This window comes from Neocloeon triangulifer, unplaced genomic scaffold (genome assembly GCF_031216515.1).
Source record: "Neocloeon triangulifer isolate White Clay Creek 2 clone unplaced genomic scaffold, ASM3121651v1 ptg000014l, whole genome shotgun sequence".
Lineage (NCBI taxonomy): Eukaryota > Metazoa > Arthropoda > Insecta > Ephemeroptera > Baetidae > Neocloeon > Neocloeon triangulifer.
The window spans coordinates 14,286,832-14,301,260 of NW_026775556.1; the positions used below are offsets into that span (position 1 = coordinate 14,286,832).

Genomic DNA, 14,429 nt, shown 5'->3' on the forward strand with positions numbered 1-14,429 from the left:
TGGAAATAATTAAATCAACCTATTAATTATACATTTTATGACTTGAATTATTTCAAAGAAAAGTATAGATGTATAATAATAAATATTAAATTTTATTGAGTTATTTTTAACTTGGTATTTATAATTATCAATAATATCATGCATAATGGTGCATAAATAAAAATTTTCACAAGTTACCACCAAATGATAGAAAGTCATTATATTATACAATTTATTTTACCATTTGCACATTTTTTATGATAATCCAATCCTTTTGCATTTTTACATACAATTTTTGCACCCCTCTTATTCTCACTTTAGCGGGTTCTGACGTCAAAACAAAAACAACTGAAGCGCGTGCTGCGGGAGAGCAAAGTTTGTGTTTATTTCTTGGCAAGCAGGTAGTCGAAATTAATTTCGTCCTTGCTTGTGTATTTACGGATTCCGTCGGACACCCCGCAATTACGCTTTCATTGAGTTCAAATAAAGAGGCCAGAGTCAGTCAATTCTTCTTTCAGCAGCCCTTGTTGTAAGTTGCATTATCAAAACATCTGATTACAGCATTCAAAACACAATGCCCGAGATTCTCCTTGGACTTATTTTAAAAGTGAAATTTTTTTGCAAGCAGATCAGAAATATCACGGAGACAATTAAATAATAGTCTCTCTCAAGTTTAATATTATGTAATTCATATTGCTATTGCTCAATCTCTTTACACTTCATCAAGCTAGTATCACCAACAAAGGCATGCATTTGTTGTGCTCACCCTTTCAATTCAATATCAAAATGAACAATCTCCATAAATGTGGGTGGATGTAATAACAAAGCTATATATTGAATATATTTAATATAAACTTATTTTTTTTTAAACCCGTTTAATAAAATATGTTTTTAATTATTTTGAGAATTGATGAAAATGAAACTGTATCCTGAAAATCATAATGTCAAAATGTCAAATTATAACACATACACACACGGTAAAATTATATTGAAATGTAATAATTTTTCATTTTCCTGATGAAACATAAATTGATTAAAAGAAAAATCAAATTTCTGAACATAACACATATGTAATTTAGTTTTCAATCGCATCAAAATTTTTACAGATTAAAATATTATGGAATTACAGAGGCTCTGTATTTTATTTGAATATATTTATTTTCAGCATAATGAGTCCCATTGAATGGGATGATTTGTTGGACTTGGCCGAACGTCTGGTGAAAGAACGATTCTTTGTGGACAATGAACAGAAGCAACTGCAGCAGCTCAATGAAAAGGTCTTTATTTATTTTTTACGCCTTGCTTTTTAAAATTTTAAATCGCAACATCTCCAGGTGTGCCATGCATCGTCAAAACTGGCTCAACAAACCTGGATAGCTGGACAGGTACGAGCCAACTTGAGTCGATTGATTCATCAAGGGTGCAAGTCAACAGTTTGCTGTCACAGGCTGAACCAACTGGAAAACATCTCCTTTATTGATGCCCGCAAAAGGCTAGGTAAAATTTATAATCATACAAAACATTTCACGGGTTAATAATAATTTAATATTCTTCAGGCTTTGTAGAATCCCAAAACTATGGGATTTTCTTACATTCCCTGCGCAACTCGCCACAGCTTCTGGCTTCATGTTTGGCCGAAGCCGAGAAAATTGGGGCCTTGACGCCTCCTCTCCTTGGTCCAATGGCTCATACATTAGTTGGAGGTCTTTTCGGCGGTTGTATACTTGCAGAGGACGAACGACTTATCCTCAAGCTCTTGCGCGAGCTACTTTACCTCCAGGTGTGCTTTTCACGAGGTTTTTCTTAAAAAAATGTATTAATTAACCCCATTCCTTAAACCAGCTGAAATTTGATGGCTTTACCCTGGTAATGCTTGTTTTGTTAAAATGTTAAAATTTTATCTTGGAATTATAGAAATGAACATTTCTTGGCTCTTTCAGGTTGCACCGCACCAAGAACCTAGTCGTATGTTAAGACCAGCGTCGTGTACTTTCTCTAGGCTTTATGCTGTTTGGCATGAGGGGTTGTTTACTGCAAAACTTTTTCTCACTGGAGCCCTGTATGGACCAATTTTGAAACTACTGTCTGATGATGACGTCTACTTAGATGCTGACCCCGCAAAAATGCTGCTCAGGTTGGTGCTGAAACTGCTTACAAAAGCTTTGGAAATAATAAAAAATATTTTAATTGATTCTAGATTTACTCCGGAAGCTAGTGCTCTCAAATTTGGAAATTCTGGCACACCAGAGTTTGAAGACGCAACAAAGCGTTACAGGCTGTGGCTTATCAATAGGCTAAATGCTGCGCTGAATAGCTTCATTGAGGGAATTCAAACAAACATGTTTCTATTTCCACACCCAGTCAAGTGGATTGTTAGACAGCTGCATATTCTTCTTACCGAATCAAGTCAAATAGACCAAAAACAAGTAAATTCTTTATTATTTTATAATTGAGTAAATTATTAAAATTATTTTCCACTATTTAGGTTTGTATCATGTGTACTGATTTGGTGTTTGGATCGTTCATCTGTCCAGCCATTGTTAATCCAGAGCTTTACGGCATCACTGATCTTCCCACAAGTGATATTGCTCGATTCAACTTAATGCAAGTTGCTCAGATTCTTCAGCGACTTGCAATCTGGCAGTGGCAAGAAGTGGATTCCAAAGTTTTGGACTTGTATTCTCAATTTGACAAGAATTGCCTATGGTCTATCATGGAAGAAATTCTTGAGGGAAACAACGAAACTTTGGAAGATGAAGCTGAAAAATCAACTTCCTTGTCAGGACTTGCTCGAGCCTCCGTGGTTTTGACGGAAAATGAGCTGCACAGTCTAGTAAGGGGAATGCTATGATTAAAGAATTAAGCTCATATTTTCTTCGTTAGGTACACTTGCTTCGATCAGTTAGTAACTCCAACACTGGCAACGTTGATGATAAGGCCCTCTCGAGACTGCTCTCCTTGCTACCTCCCTCTTCTCACAAGATTAGTGATTTCAAAGATTCAAAAAGATCTTCTGCAAATCCAGCTTTGCTACAACCTTCTTCGTCTGGTCATTCCCAGAAACAGAATGAAAGAGGCAAACATAAAAATTTTAGGGTTTATTCAGTATAATTAATATAAATGATAAGCAGGAAAAAACAAAGTCAGTAGAGCTTATTCAAATCCTCACGGAGAGTTAAACGGAGTTGATGATAAAGCAGACGACGATGAGCCGTCAAATAGCCCTGACGAAGTTTTAGTGATACCATTCGGAAACGAGACTTATGAATATGTTGGTCTTCTGCCTGAAAACAAAGTAAAATATTGCAATGCATTGATCTCCACAATAATTAAAATTTGTAAATAGTTTTTAGAACACAACGCTCCTAATATGGCAGTATGTATGGATTCCCAAGGAAATCAGGCCCATAGTCATGAGAAGCGAACAAGATTTTCCCTCTCTCATGATGAAGGTTCTATTGGTAAATATATTCATTTTTTCTGTAATACAAATAAAATAAAATATTCTCTGGCAGTGTCGGCTGGAAACGTGAGTGACAATTTAGAGGCAGTATCAGAGGCTGCTTCAAATCACAGTGCTGCATCGTCCCTAGATATTGAGGAAGGAGAGGAAAACGAAGAGGATCAACCAGATAACCTCTCAGATATGGTTTCAGCAAATGTCTCGGGCAGAGGCACACCAAGCATTTCTGGCCGAGACACTCCATCGAGTCAAGTCACAGAGAGCGAAGAGATGGCAAACGTGAATCAAGTTCAGCCACGGTAGTTTTTATTATTATTAGTCTTATTTTTTATAATGATTGCTGCTCTTCTTTCAGAGTTATGCCTGAAAGTAATCGTCCGTCTGCTCAGCTTGGCGAACTTGCTGGGCCTCCTGGAGCTCCCTCGACTATGCCAACTCCAAAACAGCACTCCAGAACTGACATAGATGATAAGTTTGGCAAATTTGAAATCAAGAAGCTCATCGAAGGAGATGAGACTTTCTCACTTGTCTCCGACACTTGGAGCACTGATGTCCTTGCAAGTGACAGCGAAATGGTGGAGCACTCTTCAGAGAACAACTTCCCAGTTGGCCACCCTATTGCAATGTTGCATCAGTCGGCAAGGGCAAATGATCAAAACATTCCTTCGGTTGGCATGCTGGACGTGTCGGAGACAGCGTCCGAAGCTTGGAGTACTGACGTAATGGCCTCAGACTCTGAGCGTATGGGGGAGGTTGACACGGATGATGCTGGAAGTGTAGCTAGGTAAAGTAGATAAATAGTTTCTAGTTTCAAGATTCCTTGTAACGCTGATCTGCAGGTCTGATGATGTGGGCCGATCCGAGATTGATGGTGAGAACAACCGAGATACTCCTCCCTTGGCTGCTGGTAAGTTTTTTTCATAATTGGACACACATATATAAACAATCAGCAATTCCAGCGCTCTCCTTCCGGCCCATAAGGATGGAGCTCCCTGTGTTGCGCGAGTGTCCGGCACCAGTTGTTGTTCCTCCTAAAGTTAGCTTCCCGGCACCGAACAGCTCGCCCCTTCGCAACAATAATGATCTGTATCTTCCACCATCCCCTCCAAGCAGCGTTACTGCTGGAGAGCAGAGAGAAGAAGGGGCCGAAGGGGAGAGTAAGTTGAAGCCCGATAATAAAGCGAGGATGCTGTCCTCTAGCACAAGGTCGGAGGACTCCACTGACAGCAAGCAGACCAACTGCAGTATTGGTCTTGACGTTGAAACAGTAGCATCTCCTGTCCCGAGACTGAGCACAACAAGTTTGGCGTCATCCAGCAGCAGCAGCATGGGAGCCGGGAGTGATGCACGCGGACAGTCAAACACGCCAGGTAAGAACAAAAAAATATGTACACAGAATCAATTTAAAACTTTGTGACTGCAGTTTTGCAGGAAAATAGTGTTGAGGTTAGAGCCGATTCCTCTCTAAGCAACAAAACCACAACAAACATTCCAAGCTCATCTACAGGCGCCATTCCGAAAAGCATCAGCTTCGACAAGACTGCAGAAAGGGGTGATAGGGTAATTGTGGAATTTTAATACACTGTTGTACGAGTTCTAAAATCTCTTATGAGCTTAGGATCAAGATGATGAAGCTAAAAACAAAAGGGGTAGTTTTTTCAGGAATATAAAATTGCCTTTCAAATCGCGTACGAGGAAGTCGACCAGATCCAGCCATGATGATAGGGGGTATCGAATCATTGACATAATATGAAAAATAGATGTTTAAATATTTCATTATAGGAACCCTGACAATAATGATGCCGTGTTCAGAAATAGGAGAAAGGGGGAGGAAAATAATATCATGGGTATGTTCTCTATTTTTTATTTTTGAAAATCATAATTTTGCGTCCTAGATTCTGAAGAAATACTTGCTAAGTACCGCCGAAAACCTGGGGGCCAGGCTTCTTGCTTAAGGCAAGACTCTAAAGAAGGCAGAGAAAATGGCATCGACGAAGATGAAGGCGAAGACGAGCACCTCCAAATCGACCCTCAGCATCCAGAATTGAGCTATGCTTTTGCAGATGCGAAGCGTAAGCTCAGGTTGGTCCTCAGTATTGTGGATGCTGAAGGTGTTGGCCGAAAAGTTCTCGACAGGGTAAAGACAAGTCATATTATTAATACAAGTAAATATAAACTCAAAATCATCAAACCTTGGTTTGCAGAGAAATTCCCGTTGCAGAGCTTCCGAGAAATTAACAATGCTTTTGAAGTTACTTCTAACAGAGGCTATGAGCATGCAGGATGAAGGATTGATTGCACAGATTCAAGAGGCTTTGCGTTGCGTGCTCTTGTTTGACGACGCTGGTTGCCGCAAATTGATCCAAAGCCTTAAAGACGACTACTTCAAACGAGCTCCATACATTGCATACATTACAAGAAGCAAAACGGGACTCCTCACTACATATTCTTCAATCAAAAAGTAAAATATATTTTAATATTTGGAATTATTTAAAAATAAAAATAACTAGGCTTGTGGAGCGTATAAGAAGAGAGAAGGCTGGTTGTGGCCGCTATTTAATTAAAATGTGCATACGATTATACCTGGAGCAGAGGGAAGATATTTTACATGATTTTGAGAGTAACTTTCAACAACTCACAATGCCAGATGAAAAAACAGAGCTTTTATATACTTTCCTTGAAGAGCTGGCTTCTGAAATGGAGAGAGATGCTTTGTGGAGAAGTAATTATTTTATACTTTATTGAAGTGCACTGTTTTAACAAAAACCTTAATTGCAGTCACAAACGAATCCAGATTGGATATAGCACGTCAGATTGTTGAGCAGACTGTGATCAGTAGAGTCTATATGAATGCCCTCTACCCCAATGGGGAGGGAGACATCTCCAGAGATCAGTAAGTTTGCATCGCTAACCTAGTTAAGCTTCTTATTAACAATTTGTTGGTTTAGGGTTTTACATGAACACATGAAGCATCTTTCTGAGATCATTACGCTGAACCATAAGGATATGAGAATTCCAAAGGTATGAAAAAAAAATATGAAAAAACTAATATCAAAATTATCATTTAAATTTTAGTCATTCCAGTATGAATGCCCTTGGCCCAGCGCTCAAGCCAAAATCTCTGTCTTGAATGCTTGCAAGACTCCCAAAGACAAAGTGCAATGCGTTGTCGACTGTGCCAAGACCATAATGCGGCTGCTTGAGCTTGCCCACAATCAGTCCACTCCAGCTGCAGACGACTTCACTCCTGTGCTTGTCTATGTGCTCATTAAGGTAATACGAATTTGCCAGTTTAAAAATATATCTGATGAGTAATTTGATTCAGGCAAACCCTCCAAGCTTGCTGAGCACCGTGCAATACGTAAATAACTTCTACGGCTCTCAACTCTCTGGAGAAGAGGAATACTGGTGGGTTCAATTTTGCTCTGCCATCGAGTACATAAAAACCATGGATTAGTTAAGGTCAGGATTTCGATTCTTATTATACTAGCGTTGGTGCATAGTTAAATCCAGCCCTCGCTAAAGGATTCTCTCTTCCACCCTGGCTCATGTAACGATCAAAGTCTACTCAATTTTGTTTCCTCCCTAGCTTCAAAGCAAAATTAACGTTGAAAAAATGTTCTTAAAAAATGCCTGAATTATTCAAAATTCTACCATCAAGTTAGCGCTAAATCAATAATAGTCTTTATTTTTTACCATGTAATCTGGATTTCACTAAGAAAAACACGGAATAATAATATTAGATTATTGTATATTCTCCATATAGACTGCTTTTTACCAATGTAAACATTTTTGGCTTGTTACATTTGAAAGATATTTTGCAAATTTAATTACTTTAAATCACAACTGATCACAACTTATTAACAATATTGCAAACTATCAATGAGTTAAAACAGATACATAATTTACAATATATCTAGATCTAGTCTGTTAAATTTTAAAGGACCTTCTCTGCTCTATACAAAAAATTTTGTTGGAATTTATTCAGCAAATCTCTTTACTGTTTGAATGGATATAATACATATTGAAACACAAAATGCTATGTATTTATGCGTTGGTGTTACTTTTGAATTGCTGCTGTAAATTTTCCACTCTTTTCAGATGTTCTATAAATTATAGTATTTTACCTTTTATCCTTGGTGATCACATTATTATCGCTTACAAATAAATAAAAGTAATATATTTCTAAATATTTAATAACCAACAAGTTTAGTATCATTTGGAGTAAATTGAATTCAATATCAAAACATACAGTTTATGTTTCATCAACTTTGGCATTTTTACTTAAATTACTTTTTCCGTCCAAAATTCACCATTTGCAAATGGACATTTCCTGAAAGGATTTCATTTTTCTTAAACGCTGCAAAATTTAATAAATACAATTATTTGTAAATAAATTCAATGGGACGTTAATTGTTAAAGAATGAGCCACCTCTTTTTGTTTGAATGCATCTAAAAATTATTTGGCGTTGGATAAGTGGCGATGCATTCTGTGGTGGGGAAGAAGTGTGTGAGTTCCCATTACGCTCGATTCTTCCGAGTCGACGGATGAGGAAGACGAGCTGAGGCTGTAGCCGGACGCACTCTCGGTGCCCTCATGCACCATAGACATGTCAAAGCGAAGGTCGCTGCCTGGCAGTGGCGGCCGAACGTTTTTTTGATACAGGCCATTTACATTACCTGGGGGATAATAATTGGCGACCACAACAACTCGGCCGTTACGACTTTGCGCTTTTCCGAGTCCAAGCTGCTTGCTCGAGCCCCACACTAATTGCGTAAAGTGACCTAAAATCACATTTATTTCTAACGCTTGGTAAAAAAAAATTTAATAATCGCACCTGCGTTGACGTTCGCATGGAGTCGATCAGCCCCTTTGAAAAAATCGTATTGCCGCATTGCGCCGTACCAATGGAGAGCCACATCGCGACCTGTTGAGAACCAAACGTGAAAAATACACGCGTCTAGTTTGGCTCGACAAAAAAAAAACAATCTGTGTAATCGACCTACCTGAGATTTCAACATGCGCCTGGGGCCCGGTTGGTCTGCAAAATAGATTCTGCCCAATTTGTCGGTCGTTGCGATAGTAGAAGGTGTTGGTGTGCGCCAAGTGATTTGCCCACGCTTGAGCGTAAGCGCACAGCTGAAAACGAAAAACATATTGTTCTGAGAATATCTCAAATGGGAATAACCTTGACCACAAATAAAGATGTGAATATTTAGACGCAGAATAAATTAACATTTAATTATACCTGAGATGACATTGTGAGCGGTTCTGCGCTGTGTTTTTGCCGAAAAATGTTGTGCCACCGAATGCAGTCGGAAATGAATTCGCTGTCGCCCCAGTCGGTGTCCAGCTGCGCCCAAAGTGGACTCGGTGCCAGTGGCTGTTTTTTGCGTAAAAGCTGATGGCGAAAAATCAAATTATATTTTGACCATTTTGACAATCTACGTTTTTTTTTAATTTTGATAAAAAATTACAATTACGTCCGGAGAAATTACGTGATTTAAAGCTTTATTTCAATTTATATCTATTATGTTGTATAAAAATACTCGATGCGATAAAACTCAGATATTTATTTGCTTGTGTGAATTATTGAACGGGTGCAAAATCTGCTTTGGTGCCTCTCACTGTCACAGCGCCACGAGACCGTGCAGCTCCAGCATTGATTTTGTTTCCATGACGACTACTCCGCCCCTAGCTGGCTATATTTTTTTCGAAGAGAGAAATTCTCGCGTGTTGCGTATAGCCATTCATAAAAATGACCCTTAATGCATGAAGTAATATTACCGACTAGCTCTCGAATTTGTACACGCTTCAATCACGGTTTTACTAAGAACGAGAGTAATAAAATTCGTGTTCAATTTCAATAATCTGGAATAAAAAAGCTGAGAAAATTGACGCATACGTTTTTAGAATCTTGCAAGATTATTTACTTTCTTAACGTCTTAATTATTATCTTACAGTTGACAGCACCTTTTATTGCACACCTAGTTTGTTGCATTTTTTTTTCTTTCTTTCGTGCAACTTGAACCAAACGTCTCGTTTTCCACACGTGGAGCGTGACAAATCACAGAAAGCAAACTTTTATCTGCAGCACTTGATCTCCGCCTCAGTATCGATTTTCTCGCTTGTGTGGAATTTTGACGGCTGCTGCCACGAGGGCAATTTCGCGGTCAATTACGTACATAGTTTTGCTATTTGTGTTGTCATTTGATATAATTTTAACTTCGTTCTTAGTTATTATTTGTGCTTGCCAATTCTTGAAAATTGAAAAATTATTTTTCCGCGTTAAAAATTCTTAGAAATGGGTTTTAGTAAAAATCTCACTTTTGCCAATACGTTGGTTGGCTGGTTCATGTCACAGATTGGTGGAATTTCGGAAGGCACTTGGCGCTCCTCGGCCACAAGAGCGAGTCTTCTCCGAAGAATGCGCAACACTTTGGCCTCTTCCTTGCGACGGTTTAAGGGCGTTGAACCCTCTTCATCCTCAACATCTGAAAGTAGACACGTATGAAAATCTACTTATTTCCATAATAAATTCAGTTGCGTGTTAGAATTCAACAAGTCTAAATCCATACGGCTTTGCATTATTTTAGGCTACCAAATCACATAATAAAACTGTGCCCATAGGAGCAATTAAAAAATAATAAACATGGCTGTTTAAAAGTTAATGATTTAATAGGCCAATCAATTGACGTAATTATCTTCTGAAAGGCGATGAAACTCACTAAGCGGTGTAGTCTCGGTATCATCCTGGTAGTCGCAGCTTTGCTGCCTCCGTTTGGCCTTTTCCGTCCAGACGGGCGACGCCACCCCTGGACGGTCGGTGCTCAGTTGTTGGCTCAACATTTTGTTTACCAGACTTTTCTGAATCGCATCTTGCACTGCGAAAGATCCCGGTCGCTCAAATTCTTGCGCCGATGCTGCGCCGGCGTGCGCCGCCCTTGCACCCCAACCAACCCCCTCAGCAGTTCATGCTCTCCGAGTTGACCTTTCGCATGCTCACTCTCTTTAGCCGCGTAACCTTTTTAGAGAAAATCATATGAAAGTGCCATTCACGCACCGGATGTTTGCAATCGATAGGGAAATTCATTTTTGCAATTTTCCCAATTTTAGGGAAAACTGAAGAAGTGAGAGATGTGGTGGTTTAAATTTGAAAGTCCGTCTAGAATTTATGTGTTAGGGATAGGGCATTAATTTTAATAGGTGTGCTTAAATAATCAATTGCTGAAAAATGCAGTTTTGATAAAAGCATGATTATTCAAATGAAGTCGTATCGTAAAAATTCTTCATATGCAAATCAAACAAGCCACTTAATAATACTTGTTTTATTTTTGCCGAGAGTCGCGCGCCCACAGAATTAACCTCTCATGCAATGCAAGATAAACATGCGTGCGTGGCGTTTAAGTGGCATTAGTTTTCACGAAGCGTTTTCATACCGTGTTGATGTCCTTTTGGCCGACCTTGCTCACTTAGCATTAAAGGAAGTCAAAATTTTGCTGCCTTCCTTATATCACTTACTGCGTGACTTTCATTTTTAATTCCGGGCCTTCTTTTCCTTGGAGCGCTGCTTTAATTTTGTTTAATCCGGTTTTTTTCTAATTAATGTGGCCTGCCTTCGTAAATAATTCTTCACATATCTCGGCGGAAGTTGAACATTAATTATCTTTTTTGCTGCTTTAATATCTCCTGCTGAGAACTATAACCTCAAAAGTTTTATGCTTTCAAATTGCCTCACAAATTTGGATTACTAGAAAATTTCTTCTACGACTGCAATTTACATGATATAATTCCGAAGCCACTGCTATCCAATTAGCACCAGTCAGTACATATATCAAATCTGGAAATTTTCATATTCTCTTTCTTTTCTTACCCAACCCACTCTAAGCAATAGACGAGCATCTCATATTATATAATACATACATGTTCTATTTAACATAGAATGGCCCTCAATTTTGTAATTTTGTGGGCCAAAAAGATTTGCCGGCGCGTGTTTCTCTCGCAATTTATTGACTTGATCTCCCAATAGAATACTTCGTTGACACAATGTTGTAAACGTCATCAAGTCGTTTGTGCTCCGATCAGGCAGGGAGAACACACACTTTTCGTAATATTTACCTTTTAATTACGAGCGGCTTATTTTACCAGACTCGTTTTCAACATACGGCACCTGTGAAAGTGGTTCCAGTACTTTCACGTAGACACAGAGCCACATACTTAAAGGTAGACAGGGAGCAATTCATTAAGGAGTTGTCATACAAAATAGAGTTATGCAAATGGAAGCAAAATCAAGGTCGTTCGGTATAAAAATTAAATAATTTATTGTTCATAAAAGTTTTGCTAGCACATAACATTCGCACAGCTACACAGCGTATGTGTTGACGCAACTTTCTAGGAAATTCTCACGCGCACAAATATTAATTTGAGTATTTACAAAGAGCGTAGGTTGAGGCACAAATAATCTTTAAAATAATCTAGCCTCTACTCCAACGCTGCAGTCACGGGAAGATTGGCAACGATGAAATCTGCGGTTGTTTTCAGGATTCCCCCAAAATTCTCATTCAGTTGTGTCGACATCAGACCCAAAATCTCGGAGCCGCTTGCGGAGAGGAAGATGTTGTAGAGCTCTGAAATCAAGATAACGCTATTTTTAGCCTTGGTCGCGGTCAGTTATGAAGTTAAGGTCAAGTGGAAAATTTATTCCAAGACCGGAATATATAATTATTATTTTTTAAATAGATTTTTGTTTACGTCTGGCCACTGAGTTTCCACTGTTGAGGCGGTCCACTTGCATTTTTGACTTCTTGGGCACAAAATTGACGTCAAGGTTTTCCACTTCCACCTTCTGCTCTCCCGACGCAGACTCTTTCACGGAGTAGTTGATGCGCATTGAGAGGCTCACGTCCTCTGAAATTTAAAATTTTAAATACATATATAAATATTTATATTTGTTTGTTTCCGTAATGAACATTTTGATGTTCCAACGCTCAAACGCGTTAAATCGTAGAAAGTTTGAATAGTCATGCAATATTCTAATAATAATATCAACCACATTTGGAGTCGATTTCACGCACACAAATATTATGCAATATGCAACCAAATTTTGTTCAATAACGCGATTTATTGTTGTTGTTGTTTTGATTTTTTGCAAATTATACCAGGCTTAAAAATGGTTTCTTACCAAAAGTGTTGGTCATGGCTCCACCACCAGACGCTTTGATCACAATCAGCTTCCCAGAGTTAACATAATTTGAGGTCATTACAACCACAGGAATGTGCAAAGTCAGTTCCATTGGGTTGCCCACTCTATATAAAAGCAATGGAAAAAAAATTACAATGGCACATTTAACAAAAGAGAAGAATTCTGTGTAACTTTTCTATTCGATAATTAGCTTTTTATAAAAAGGTATTACTTACTTAAGTTTGGAAACTCTGGCGGTGCTGAGGCCAGTAAATTGGGGGGCCAAAAAATTCATTTTGAATTGATCAGAGCCAGCGTTTACCGTCAAGTTTAAGGGTCCCGACTGCATTGGGTCCATTGTCTTGAAATTTAGCTCAGGCACTCCTGTAAAACAAAAAATGAAAAGAAGTTGAAATAACCAAAATAATCATGATGAAAATATAACACAATTCACGATTTTCTAAATTTGTTTTAAATTAAGAAAAAAGTCTAAAATGAACTGGAATTTGCTTAAAAAATTATTTAATCATATAGTTATTATGCAAAACTGAACAAAACTTTGTTTTTATGAGCTTGAGAAAGGAGTGGAATGCAATACAATAAAATCTCATTTTTATCTTTGAAAGACAGGGAGTTATTCTTAGTGTTTTCTTGGGATAGGAGTAGGGAAAGGTCTTCTAAAAAAGGAGGGCCTTTGATATTATCTTTCTTTTTAAAGCTGAACAAGAAAACCTTTTAGACAAATATTTCTTTTAGAATGAGAGAGGGTTTGGAACATATGACAAAGGACTTTTACATACCTTTTGACACTCCTTTAACAATATCTGTGAGCAAAGCTGCGTAGCAAGGTGCATTTTCTTGACCACCTTTTGGGCACTTCTTTTTAACAAGGTAGGCTGGAATAACAGTTCATTACATTTTAAAAGATGAAAAATATAATAAAATGGTTTAATTTTGTATGGGAAATGTTTCATTTTAATTAAAGAAGGATTACATTAAAATGAAGATATTTTAGAAAAAAATATCTTGCATTTAAATTTAATAAGCGTATTTATAGCGAATTTCTAAAATTGTTTCCCAATTTTTAGGAAAATTTTAATACATCTTGAATACATTTTAATAATTATGTGAGACAGAAAATTACACATTGTATTAGTTAAATTAATAGGTTCTTCCAAGAATTTTAAGAACTCTAATATAAAAAAAAGTAAATTTACACAAATCAGAAGCAGCAACTGCAAGGGTAGCGATGAGCACCAAAATAGTGGTTGTCTTGCGCAGAGAAAATGCCATCGTGTTTCCGTTTCAGTCAAGAGGCCAAGAGCAACAACTGTTCTCCAACTCAGGTAACAGAAAACATTAAGCCGCAAGAGTCTATATAGCACCAAACACAAGAGTCCCCTTCCTCAATATATATAAAAATGCGCCCCTCCTCTGGAAGCGGCCGCAGCGAGGTCACGACTACGGTCATGCAGCTGATTAACACCTCAATCAGCGGCAGCTCCTTTTTGAGCCAGCGGCAGTTAAGGAGGAAGTAGTGCATCTTTATCACTATTTGTGTCCAGCATCATTTTGTAATTTATCTGATTCGTCTCACTGTTTCATGACACCATAATTATTTTAATCGATTTTAATGAAGATAAATCATCACATAAATAATTTGCATTAATCAACTCTAAAATTTTTGGATGCCGTCAAAATGAGGAATAACATTAATTATTACTTTTGCTATATTATTCTTTCCTCAAGTAATAACAAAAAATGGTTTGGTTTAAAACGCTTCCTTTGTTTCATTTATCGTAAAA

General features: G+C 37.9%; 3 protein-coding genes across 3 annotated transcripts; 1 reads left to right on the forward strand and 2 right to left on the reverse strand.

Moving 5' to 3' along the window:
• Positions 1-355: 355 nt before the first annotated feature.
• On the forward strand, positions 356-7,649 carry LOC132200591 (GTPase-activating protein and VPS9 domain-containing protein 1). The gene is made up of 24 exons (XM_059626182.1): positions 356-508; positions 1,145-1,256; positions 1,314-1,476; positions 1,536-1,759; positions 1,920-2,113; positions 2,177-2,405; positions 2,465-2,812; positions 2,863-3,055; positions 3,111-3,274; positions 3,326-3,440; positions 3,495-3,741; positions 3,798-4,226; positions 4,282-4,349; positions 4,402-4,812; positions 4,866-5,002; positions 5,061-5,170; positions 5,225-5,289; positions 5,338-5,579; positions 5,647-5,903; positions 5,953-6,164; positions 6,221-6,335; positions 6,391-6,463; positions 6,518-6,715; positions 6,768-7,649. Exons 2-24 carry the CDS (start codon positions 1,149-1,151, stop codon positions 6,897-6,899), a joined length of 4,434 nt encoding a protein of 1,477 aa, XP_059482165.1. The 5' UTR covers positions 356-508; positions 1,145-1,148; the 3' UTR covers positions 6,900-7,649.
• Positions 7,186-10,316, reverse strand: LOC132200592 (uncharacterized). The gene is made up of 6 exons (XM_059626183.1): positions 10,172-10,316; positions 9,771-9,937; positions 8,692-8,844; positions 8,450-8,582; positions 8,281-8,370; positions 7,186-8,227 (listed from the first exon to the last, which is right to left on the reverse strand). Exons 1-6 carry the CDS (start codon positions 10,290-10,292, stop codon positions 7,902-7,904), a joined length of 990 nt encoding a protein of 329 aa, XP_059482166.1. The 5' UTR covers positions 10,293-10,316; the 3' UTR covers positions 7,186-7,901.
• A 1,423-nt stretch (positions 10,317-11,739) lies between these two features.
• LOC132200716 (uncharacterized) lies at positions 11,740-13,996 on the reverse strand. Its single transcript, XM_059626386.1, has 6 exons — positions 13,842-13,996; positions 13,425-13,520; positions 12,861-13,008; positions 12,625-12,749; positions 12,195-12,350; positions 11,740-12,070 (listed from the first exon to the last, which is right to left on the reverse strand). Exons 1-6 carry the CDS (start codon positions 13,915-13,917, stop codon positions 11,925-11,927), a joined length of 747 nt encoding a protein of 248 aa, XP_059482369.1. The 5' UTR covers positions 13,918-13,996; the 3' UTR covers positions 11,740-11,924.
• Between the last annotated feature and the right edge of the window lie 433 nt (positions 13,997-14,429).

Coding starts and splice junctions, on each gene's coding strand:
- LOC132200592 (XM_059626183.1), bottom strand. CDS start 10,292: ATGTTGAGCCAACAACTGAGCACCGACCGTCCAGGGGTGGCGTCGCCC. Junction 9,938..10,171: donor TACCGAGACTACACCGCTTA/GTGAGTTTCATC, acceptor GTCTACTTTCAG/ATGTTGAGGATGAAGAGGGT. Junction 8,583..8,691: donor CGCTCACAATGTCATCTCAG/GTATAATTAAAT, acceptor TTTCGTTTTCAG/CTGTGCGCTTACGCTCAAGC.
- LOC132200716 (XM_059626386.1), bottom strand. CDS start 13,917: ATGGCATTTTCTCTGCGCAAGACAACCACTATTTTGGTGCTCATCGCT. Junction 13,521..13,841: donor AGTTGCTGCTTCTGATTTGT/GTAAATTTACTT, acceptor CTGTTATTCCAG/CCTACCTTGTTAAAAAGAAG. Junction 12,351..12,624: donor AGCCATGACCAACACTTTTG/GTAAGAAACCAT, acceptor TTTAAATTTCAG/AGGACGTGAGCCTCTCAATG.
- LOC132200591 (XM_059626182.1), top strand. CDS start 1,149: ATGAGTCCCATTGAATGGGATGATTTGTTGGACTTGGCCGAACGTCTG. Junction 3,275..3,325: donor GTCTTCTGCCTGAAAACAAA/GTAAAATATTGC, acceptor ATTTGTAAATAG/TTTTTAGAACACAACGCTCC. Junction 6,716..6,767: donor TTGTCTATGTGCTCATTAAG/GTAATACGAATT, acceptor AATTTGATTCAG/GCAAACCCTCCAAGCTTGCT.